The sequence below is a fragment of the Triticum dicoccoides genome, chromosome 6B, assembly GCF_002162155.2.
Source record: "Triticum dicoccoides isolate Atlit2015 ecotype Zavitan chromosome 6B, WEW_v2.0, whole genome shotgun sequence".
Lineage (NCBI taxonomy): Eukaryota > Viridiplantae > Streptophyta > Magnoliopsida > Poales > Poaceae > Triticum > Triticum dicoccoides.
In genome coordinates this window covers 689,599,195-689,610,243 of record NC_041391.1, presented here as the reverse complement: position 1 = coordinate 689,610,243, position 11,049 = coordinate 689,599,195, and the positions used below count along the sequence as shown (strand labels likewise).

At 42.7% G+C, this 11,049-nt stretch overlaps 1 protein-coding gene across 1 annotated transcript; it reads left to right on the top strand.

The window, feature by feature from the left end:
* The first annotated feature begins 695 nt into the window (after positions 1-695).
* On the top strand, positions 696-3,104 carry LOC119321514 (CASP-like protein 4A2). The gene is made up of 4 exons (XM_037595161.1): positions 696-1,066; positions 2,434-2,548; positions 2,675-2,870; positions 2,965-3,104. The coding sequence occupies exons 1-4, from the start codon at positions 696-698 to the stop codon at positions 3,102-3,104; spliced, it is 822 nt and encodes a 273-aa protein (XP_037451058.1).
* The last annotated feature ends 7,945 nt before the right edge of the window (positions 3,105-11,049 follow it).

Sequence of the window (11,049 nt, the reverse complement as noted above, 5' to 3'; positions counted from 1 at the left end):
CGGGGGATGGGCCCCTTCGCCCCCTAAGGTCCAATCACAAATCACCACGATGTTGATTACATTAATTCCGTAACTATTAGTACGTACGTATAGCATTACTCTTGGCAAACATCGCAATTTTTTGAAAAAGTTAAACTGGGACAAAATTGCCATGTTTTAACAACTAAACTTGCCACCTCCTGTCAACTAAAGTTGTCACCAAAAAACTTTTAGGATGACATCCTTAAAAATCAAAAATTCAGAATTTGTCGGGTCCTTTTTTAAGAATTCTGTCTAGGACACATCTAGATGTGACATAATTATGTCACATCTAAATTGATGTCCACTATATTTGTGGTATATTTTTTTGTCTTAACTTTTTTTTTGCTTTCTTATTTGTGGGAGTTTAGATGTGACATACTTAGAAAACATCTACATGTGAATTAGACAAACGGTTAAAAGAATACAGTTCTTTGTTGTTGGATATCATATCTGGCCAGCAGCCTCGGTGCCGACCTTTTACCTTCGTGTTCGATGTAAGCAAAAGAGTCCGTTTCCCAAAAAAAAAAAGTAAAAGAGTCCGTCCCGTTGTGTTCCCTAAAAAAGGAGTCCGCTATTGAGTTGGCCCCGTCGTCGTGCTCGTGCCTCGCCTCCGTCTTCCTCCCCACCTTCACCGGCCAATACCGTTCCACAGGAGCCCGGAAGCCGTCGTCGACATGACTGGCCTCCCTGACGAGCCCGCGGCCAGGGAACCCCGGAGATCCAAGCGTCTCCAGCGGTCCATGCCCGAGGCGGCGACGCCTCCTCCGGCACGCCGGACCAGGCGCACCAAGCGCCCGGCTCCTCCGCGCGAGGCCAAGCCCTCCGTTCCCGCCGCGAGGGCTGCGCGATCATGCTCGCCCCGTTACAGCGATCGGGAATTGGTGGATGTGGTCGCGTTGCCTCCTCCCCCCGCACCCCGCGCGGAGGCCCCGGTTCCTCCGCCCGAGCGCGGGGACTCGCCTCGCACCGCCTACGTGCTCCGCAACCGCCGAGTCCCGGATACCGGCATCCACAAGCCCACCCCGCCTCCGTGCTACGAGAAAAGGTATGCCAATCTAGTACTCTCAATCTCCGCAGCCCAAACAATTTATTACCTAATCTTCGCAATGTGCTGAATTGATTCCACCCGCCGATATTCTGCTGCGCTGTTAACGGTTGCGCCACTCCAGTAGCTACCTTTTTTTTTGGGACAATCCTCCAGTAGCTACCTGTGTCTTCCTTGTGCGTTCCTTGTGCGAATTTTGGCCAGATCGATTTACTACTCCATCTGTCTCAAAATATAAGACATTTTTTGACATTCTAGAGGGAGTATTATATATGCTGACCAAATGATGAAGCTTTTAAACCCCTACCCAATTGCGACTAGCTTTGTTGAATATACCCATTGTTAGCAGCCAGTAACAATTACTCCTGCAGAGTGATGTGAATGGGAGTTAATATAGTACTGTGTCAACTGTGATAACCAGGACAGAAACTAGCTTGAACCCCTTCTGACTTAGTTGTGACCAACTAAACCATGCCGGGGAGTTAATATAGTATCTACATATACTTCTGAACAGCTGGTTTAGTTGTTTGTGCATACATTCACATTGCTAGGAGATTCTTCTTTAAATTGCTACAACTTGTGACCAACTAAATTCTAATGATCTAACCTTACATATATACACAGTTCTCATACATCACAAGAAACATCTAACCTACATACACAAACCGAATCATGTGACCAACAAATCATGTGTCATTCAAAAGTTCGCGTAAACTTTGGTTATTACCGAAACCGAACTGAAAATAAATGGTTATTACCGAGACCAAACTGTATCTATGTATAAAACCGTATAAACTGAAGTATAAAAACCATATAAACCGAACCGAATCAAACAGAAAAAACCGAATGCACACACTGAGCTACAAGTGGCAACTTATTGAGTGAACAAAATCTGGTTGATCCCTAGAGCATTCAAGGCACATGCAGTCCTTCATCCGCTTTCGAATATGATACAAATCTCTTTTCTCCATGGTCTGAACATGGAACTATAATTTTCGCTTCATGTCTCCATATTTGATATGATATGACTGGCCATGGCATGCTTTAATCATGTGCTCGCTGTGTCTTCTGTCTATATATGACACAGTTCGTTGTCCTCCAGTTCTTATATTCAGCGTTGCCGTTAAGAAGCACAAGAAATAGCCTCCTACTAGTAGTGATAGCAGCTCAGGTCCAAAATTGTTTGTTTCATGCAGCTTACCACCCTTGAGTTTTGATTTTTTTTCTTCAAAGACCTGGCGCTTGTATTCCCTCCTGTCAGATTCTGTTCAGTGTGACAATGGCGTTCGGTATTAAATCATACTAGTTGTTGGATGGACATTTGAAATCAAGAAATGTGCGTGATGTTGACACTTGTGCTCTTTCAGGGAAATTAAGCTGGATCAGCCACGCTTATCCAAGAAGCAACTTAAGCGAGCTGAACTTTGGAACGCCCCAGCATGTGCGCGCAAGGGTTTGGAGCGCTACAACGACATGAATCAGGTTCTGATCTTACTGAAGTTTATAAACAGTGCATAGTGCCACTTTGTGACTGGGTGGTCATTCAGCATCTATATATGCATGCATCTTGTGAGCACCCTCTTATGTTTGTTTGTTATAATATTTTAGGGGGATGAGCATGAGCTGGTTGAAGCAGTGGGCGTCAAAAGCTTTTCCTACTGTGGTCCGTGCTTGCATGCAAATTTTCTTGCTAGGCGTAAAGTTTCCAGCAGCTGTGATGATCTTGTTCCCAAGTACTTCTTTGCTGAGCTGACAATCGATGCAGATGGTCTGTCGTGTGTTTCATGCTTCAAGTTCGACTCAGGTGTGCTAGCTTGTGTAGCTTGAAAATTTATTTTGATGAATTCTTTGTGGTTTTGTGGTGCTTATTGTATTTGTTTCCTTATACACACTTGTAGTTGACTGGAAGAACTTTGGCGGATGTGGAGTGTGCCCGGCAACATTTGTCCACCCCGCTGGTGGTGGGTACATTGGTGCCCGGCCTGAACGACGTCTTCAGCCTGCCCCCAGTGGTCTACAGATATCATTTAGTTTCTAAGAAATCTGCGTCTGTTACTATGGTAGCAGAAGGATTTTCTACTTTACGCAAGTTAGTTGTTAAATCAGATAGTGAAGTCTGAAACAGTGAAACTGGACTTTGATGAGTCAGCTAGTGAAGGCTGAGACAGCACTTTTATGTTTACTCTGCCAACAAGTTCAGACTGGTAGAAGGGCAGAGCAGGGTGCAGCTCCAAATTAAGGAGAAAGAGATCAAGTCGAAGGTCATGGAGAAAGCCCATATCATGAAGACTGAGCTCCAGATGATTGAAGAGATAATGCTTACGAACGGCTGCAGGAGGTTGAGCATATCAGCATGTACAGTAGGATGACTATCAGAGATGTGCCCCAAGATTTTTTTTTTGTAAGAACAGCGTTGTTCTTTCTTTATCTGACCCAAGTGGCGTACGCACTGGCGGAGCTACGTGTTAGAAAAAACGGCCGTGGCCCGCCCAGCCAAAGGAAGATGCAGTGGAGACAAACTGTAAATTGAGCCATCGGAATAAAAATACTGAGTCTTCTTTCGTACTGGCCCGCCCATGTTTGCTACTGAAGCTCCGCCACTGGGCGTACGGGGTTCCTTTGTTGGACTCGTTTTTTTCCAGACGATGTTGCATTGAGGTTATGGTGCATCGTCACCTCTGGATTTGAAATCACTGCTTGTCTGTCCATTAATGTGTCGATGTAGAACAATATGCAAATAACCATAAGAATGAAGCAATTTTCAAAGTAGTACTAGCAGCTATACCAGGTGGAGATAAGTCTAAGAAAATAGTATCTTGTGGTTGTTAATTTCGTCTTCGAAATAGTACCATCAAACTATCTTTGTCGGTAATCAATACCGCAAGAAAACAACTTTAAGCCACGTCCAATGCACTTGTTGCTCAAATGGATGTATCTAGACGCATTTCAATGCTAGATACATTCATTTGAGCCACAAGTAGTTCCAGACGGAGGTGGTACCATTGTAAGGACACTTGGGCAAAGAATAAGCACTAAGAATTCACTTAAGTTTAAAACTCTTACTTCTCGAAAGGTAAGAAGGGCAAAGCTTTTTTGTCCACCTCCAGTTGCGAAACCTAGCCGCTGGCACCAAAGGTCTTCTCCATGCCGCCGCCTCAGTCCCCCTCCTCTCCTCCACCCAGCGACTTCAATGATGGCAAGAGGAGCGGGACCCTTCTGTCTCCTTTTTCTTTTCTTTATGTTTTGTTTCCCTAGCTGCATCAACGAGGTTGTGACAGCAATGAGGTGTTGGAATAAGGTCTCTTCGACATCTACCTACCTCGGTGATGTCTGATTCGGCGTCGACGAAGAGCCTAGGAAAGTTTGTGTTGCCAGATCTGTTGGCACTCTTCAGATCTTGGCAGTTGGTGTGTCTATCAGGGAGAGCAATTGGCTAGCTATTGTTAGGGAACATAGTACATTTTTTTACTCGTGCCTACGTACATGCCCAGAATCACTATCAAGATATGCAAGAGGTTTAGATCTTATCTTTACCAACTAACGTAGTGGAGAGAAGAGTTGGTGAAGACTATTGTTACCGACTCCCCCAGCTAGGATTAAACCTTCCAACCGTGGGAATTTCCCCCCTCGAACTAGGATCAAATAGATGATCCCTCTGCCAGTATCCATGAGTATGAAAACACCAATCTGGAGCAGGACTTCACCGTCTAGAACAAGAGCCTGCCGAAGGACTAGAGGTGGAGGTGGAGCGGCCTGACCGCATAAGAACTTTTCGTGTGTGTGTGTGTGTGTGTGTGTGTGTGTGTGAGAGAGAGAGAGAGAGAGAGAGAGATGGGACAGCCTCTGCGCCAGATAAGATGTGTTTAGAGGGGCTGTCCCTCTTATATTTATATGATGCTTGGGAGGTAGGGCTGCCTTAGAAGAGGAGACACCTCCTCCTAGTGCCGGCGGACCAAAGGTGGGCGCCCCACAAAAACCCTAGCCCCCCCTCCAACTTGCCTCACAAGGCAAAGGGGGCCCACAATTGGGGCCATGCGGCTGCCCCACTTGGACTTAACCAAGTGGGCAGCCCACGGTGCCCCTCCTGAATATCCCGAAAGGTCCCGGGAAGCCTTTCGGTGGCTTTAGGGGGTCCTCCGAGACCTTCCCGGTTTACCAAAAAAAATTGGTTTTCCCACCGAAAGATTTTCAAACTTCCGGGAACTAATCTGGTGAATACCTGTCACGCTCCTAACACTCCTAGTGCATATTTCCTTAAGCTATTAGTGTGGCGACTTCAACATCTTCTTTTGTGTTGTTATGTGGCAAGGTTTGGTTTTCCCTACTCACTAGACTAGTGGTGAAGGACAACAAGCCTGTGTTGCGTGGGGTGATGCTCTAGCCGATGTTTCTTCAATGATTTCTGAATATGGTTTCAAGAAATGAGTGGCTATTGCGTTCTTTAAAGCCTAGTATGGCAAGAGCGCTTGCATGCGTCCCTTTCCTTTACTATTAGTTCAGTGCAATTTTCAATCTCCGGCGGGCGGCATACAATCAGAGGAAGAAGAAGGAAGATATGATTTCTAATGTAATTTTATTATTTACTCGCTATTCTGCATCCATTTGTCTTTCCATCATGTTGACTATGTTTTCCTTGATATTTCTCGGCTCTAAGATGCCCTTGGGTGTTTTTTCTCAAGAAATTTTGTATGAAACATTCCTATTTGGACTAACAATTTGTGAATTGAAACTACTAATATTTATTATTTTTATTTTCTAATTCTGTAGTTGTATTAAATATGAGTAGTATGCATGGTGCATTTTAATGTGGGTCTTTTCTCATGCATGCATGATGGCGGGATGTGGCATATTAGCAAAAATCGGTTTTCTCACTGAAAGATTTTCAAAGTTCCGGGAACTGATCCGGTGAATACCTCTCACGCTCCTAACACTCCTAGTGTTTATTTTCTTGAGCTATTAGTGTGGCGACTTTGACATCTTCTTTTGTGTTGTTATGTGGCATGGTTTGGTTTTCCCTACTCACTAGACTGGTGGTGAAGGACGACAAGCCTGTGTTGCGTGGGATGATGTTCTAGCCGATGTTTCTTCAATGATTTCTAAATATGGTTTCAAGAAATGAATGTCTATTGCGTTCTTTAAAGCATGGTATGGCAAGAGCGCTTGCATGCGTCCCTTTCCTTTACTATTAGTTCAGTGCAATTTTCTATCTCCGGCGGACGGCATACAATCAGAGGAAGAAGAAGGCAAATATGATTTTTAATGTAATTTTATTATTTACTCGCCATTCTGCGTCCATTTGTCTTTCCATCATGTTGACTATGTTTTCCTTGATAATTCTCGGCTCTAAGATGCCCTTGGGTGTTTCTCTCAAGAAATTTTGTATGAAACATTCGTATTTAGACTAACAAGATGTGAAGTGAAACTACTAACATATAGTAGTTTATTTGCTAATTCTATAGTTGTATTAAATATGAGTAGTATGCATGGTGCATTTTAATGTGGGTCTTTTCTCATGCATGCATAATGGCGTGATGTGGCATATTAGCATGTTAAAACAATTAAAGATAGTGGGAGATCAATTATTTAGGTTATGCATGGTAGCATGCTGAGGTGGCATAGTTGCATGTTGAAAGAATTAAAGTTAGTGGGGATCAACTATTTAGGTATAATATAATAATATAGGATGCCAACCTTTGGATTGGGAATAAATCTAATGCAAGCTAAATGACTGGGGCGATTGGAGACGGTCTAATATGCATATGATTTAAAGATCCTAAAAGAAGTAAGACCACATACATTTTCAAGGTCGCTAGGTTCAATCATTACCATTATTGTTAACTGTGGTAGCTTTTTTTGTAAAGAGCTTTAATTAATATTGTGAACTTGATAAGAAATCGGTAAAAAAAAATTTACATTCAATAAATTTGTATTGATGGTTCCTTGGCCAGTTGTTATATCTCTGTGGAGAGGAACGACAAAATTGTCCATGAAAGAGCCAAGAAGCAAACACTTCCACATTCGTCAGACCTCTTTTTGACACCTTACACACCCTTGTTTAATAGTATCTCGGTTGACAGCCTAACACTCTAGAGACCACTCTCAACGTATTTGTTACTCTTTTGTTTTCAAACACACCCGACGTAGTTAAGGACACTACAAATAAAACCATATATAAATATGTCACAATTCATTAAGTGGCATATATTCATTTGTGGGGTATTGCGATTTTTCTTGCTTTTCCTATATTTATGGTGAAACTCAGCGCAATTTTTATTTCAAACTAAATTAGAAAACTAGAATATTGATATGACAGGGTATAGTTAGAGTTTATCATAAAAAATGTACTTATAACCGTGAAAGAATCATATACAGATATAAGGTATCTTAATATGTCAGAACACACTTACATGGTTAAAACAGAAAGAAAATTACTAGACGATATAATGAACTACATGTGAATACGAAACTTATTTTTTAAAATAATAATATATATTAGACATAAAATGTTATGTAAAAATACAAAAGTTTAGTACAAATAAAGAAAAGCAGAAAAATTCGGATTTGAATTGCACGAGCATGGAATAGATTTTCTCTTCGAGAAAAAGTGGGAACATATCTTGTAGGAACGACATATTGGGTTAGCCCTTGTGGGTTTGGGTTCAAGGCCAAATATTTCCTTGGTAGGGGTTGCCTGGTCACACCATTCACTCGTGTGATCCAAGAGAGATAGCAATTGAGCCTTGGACGCTACCAGTGTCTCCTTTAAATCGGCACGCGAGCCTGGATCACTTCACTTCTTGCTACTTCAGTATGCTGGTAATAGATTACTTCCTGTCATTTGATGAAATCAGCTAAGTCATCTCTCATTGCTACATCAGTAGGTTGGTCATAGATAGATACTGACTTTTCTCCATTTGTACTGTCTTCATACACTCTCATGGTTAGGAGATTCTCCTTTAAATTGCAACAAGTCTGAACTTATTGAGGCAAGTAATCTAGAGTAGAGCCACATGCAATTCTTGAATCATTGTCAAATATGATCATTAGTCTCTTTTCTCCATGATCTTACTATGCACCCCTTGCATTACTATGGGTCAGTTTGCTTGAGAATATAAGGTGCCTGGGAAGAGCCCGGGATGATGGAAAAAATTGTTTGGCCAGGCTAGCCTGTTGTCCATGTGTTTGGTTCTTGTCCATGCCTAACTGATGCCAGTTTGACTATTTAAAGTATTTTCACAGGACATCTGTACACCTACTAGGGATTAATCACTGCCAGACTGCACCTTGTAGCATGCCAGGCGCATGAAAAGAAACGCCTAGACCAGGCTAATGAAGCTGCTTGGGCTAAATTTTTTTCCTAATTGGATTAGGCTAATCACATGGCAGAGACATCTAGGCCAGGCAGGCATCCTTTCGTTCCAGGCCAGGCGTACTATGGTGTGGAAGCCATCCAAACACACCCTATAATTTTCGCTTCATATCTCCATATTTGATGTGACTAATCATGACATTGTTTAATGTGCCCCATGTCTTCTGTTTATATGACACAGTTTGCTATCCTCCATGTCTTATATCCAGTGTTGATGTCAAGAAGCACAAGGAAAATAGCCTCCCACCAGTAGTGATAGCAGCTAAGGCCCAAAATTGTTTGTCGATGCAACTTATCACCTTTTGAGTTTTGATTTTTTTTTGGAAGACCTGGCTCTTATATTCCCTTCTGTCAGCCTCTCCTCAACTTGATAATAGCATTCAATACTGAATCTTGATTGTTTGGCGGACATTTTGTAAATCAATAAATGTGTGTGATGTTGACACTTCTCACTACTGAAATCGACATATACGCCAGGTGCACCCGGCAAAGGCCACCCGCGTACACCTCTCAGGCAAACAAGACTTTGCCAAGAGCCATCTGTCGGACATTCGGCAAACTCTTTGCCGAGAGCCAAACAGTGCTACTCGGCAAAATAAAGCGAGTTCATGGCGGACTGGTTCTGTCATGTCTTTACCGAGTGCCACTCTCGGCATAGTAGCTCTAGCAGCTCCCAGCGCATAGACCTTTGCCAAGTGCCACTCTCCGCATAGTAGCTCCAGAAGCTCCCAACGGTTTTGCTTTGGCCTCTTCTCCATCGTATCGCTGCAGGAAACCAGATATACAATACATAAAGTAGTTCTTCAAGTCTCACACATTAATAACAAACTCACATACGCATTATATAAAAAGTGCACACAACCTTCATTTGAAGTCACAAAGTAGTTCGCTAGTACAAGTGGCTACATAGTAAACAACAAAGTGGTCAATGCATGTTTACATGCGACCACATGATAAAGGCAATACCACAATTATGACAAACTGAAAGAGATTTATGAAGTTCTTCAATCCACTAAACCCGATAAGTGGATTCTGGCTTGCACCATTGCCTACTTCAATTTTTCTCTTGTGCTTAAGCAAATACTGATTGTAACTATACTCTGCCTTCTCCCTACTATTGAACGAGTCATGGGAGGTGCCTGGGTAATAAAGCACTTGGTCATTGCATGCGGCCCATGAATCATAGACTCCTGGACACCTACCTCTGTACACCGCATACCACTTTATCTACAAAGAAAGAGAAAAAGATATAGAGAAGGAATGCAAGGTTAAGATAGCACATTATACATAATCCACGGAGCATTCATCACCCATACACCCAAAAGCATCGCAAGTGGCAATACAAGTCCATATCAGCAGCTACATAACTAAATCACTAAATCAATTAATGTCAAACTATGTAGGTGGACTACTCCAATGTGTAGTCGGTGAAACCAGTGATTGTGGAGTTAGAGCACGTGGGGGCATCCCCCACAATGGAAGACCAAGCATTGTCTGGAATGATGGTCGGTGGAGTCAATGGCCCCGGGTCGTCTCTATCTCCCTACGCGGTTGGGCCTTGCTCTCCTTAGTTGGCGGATTCTTCTTTTTCAGATCCTCAAATTACTTAATTAGGATCAGTTGCGGGTTCTTCTCAATGAGCGCCGCCAAGAGGTCATCGGGGCTCTTCTCCTCGACCGCGGAGTCGACCCTAAAGGAAACTGCGTCATAGGAGGAAGCCATGACCGTAAAATTGATCGGTGCTAACACCTTTCATCACACAATGAAAAATAACATAAGAATCGATTTCTTTCCTCCAAGAACAACTCTCATCTGTCAAATATGATGGACAGTCTTTCTGGTGGTTGTATATATGGTGGAACACTCTCACGGGTATTTTGACTTTCGGTGATGGTCAAGCTAGTCGAGTCCATCGTGCGTGACAAATGTATATCACAAGAAGAACTTGCCCAGATTGACTACAATCGTCAGAAGTCGATTTCTCTTCCACCATGAACAACTCTTATCGACTGTCGGTGATGGTCACTCTTCCTTTGCTCCTCCTGCTTTAAAATGACCACAGAGGAGGAACAAAGGAAGAGCGATCCCCTACGACAACAGCCGGTAACATCTATCATCTGTCAAATATGGTGGACACTCTCTGGTGGTTTTATATATGACGGACACTCTGTCACGGGTATTTCGACTTTCGATGATGGTCAAGCTGGGCGAGTCCATCGTGCGTGACAAAGGTATATCACAGGAAGAACTCGCCCAGATTGACCGCCATCTTCAGAAGTCGATTTCTCTTCCTCCTAAAAACATCTCTCACCTCTCATCTACACAAAACTAATACAAGAAAAACTACTACAAGAAACTACAACAAAAAACTACTAAAAGAAATACATACATCCATGTATGCATCCATGCACCCATCTATGCATTCATTTTTCCTTCTATGCATCCATCTATGCATTCATACATCCATCTATTGATACGTACAAAAAGTACAAAAAAACTAATACAAAAAAAATATGTATCAATCCATGCATTAATACATACATGTATACATTCATACATCCTTGCATCCATACAAGCTCGGGGAGGGGGGAGACGAAGCTCACTGAGGGGGGAG

What these genes read in the sequence shown, in the direction of transcription:
- LOC119321514 (XM_037595161.1), top strand. Translation starts at nt 696, where the DNA reads ATGACTGGCCTCCCTGACGAGCCCGCGGCCAGGGAACCCCGGAGATCC. An exon ending in CCTCCGTGCTACGAGAAAAG is followed by an intron (nt 1,067 to 2,433) that starts GTATGCCAATCT and finishes GTGCTCTTTCAG; the next exon opens with GGAAATTAAGCTGGATCAGC. An exon ending in GCTACAACGACATGAATCAG is followed by an intron (nt 2,549 to 2,674) that starts GTTCTGATCTTA and finishes ATAATATTTTAG; the next exon opens with GGGGATGAGCATGAGCTGGT.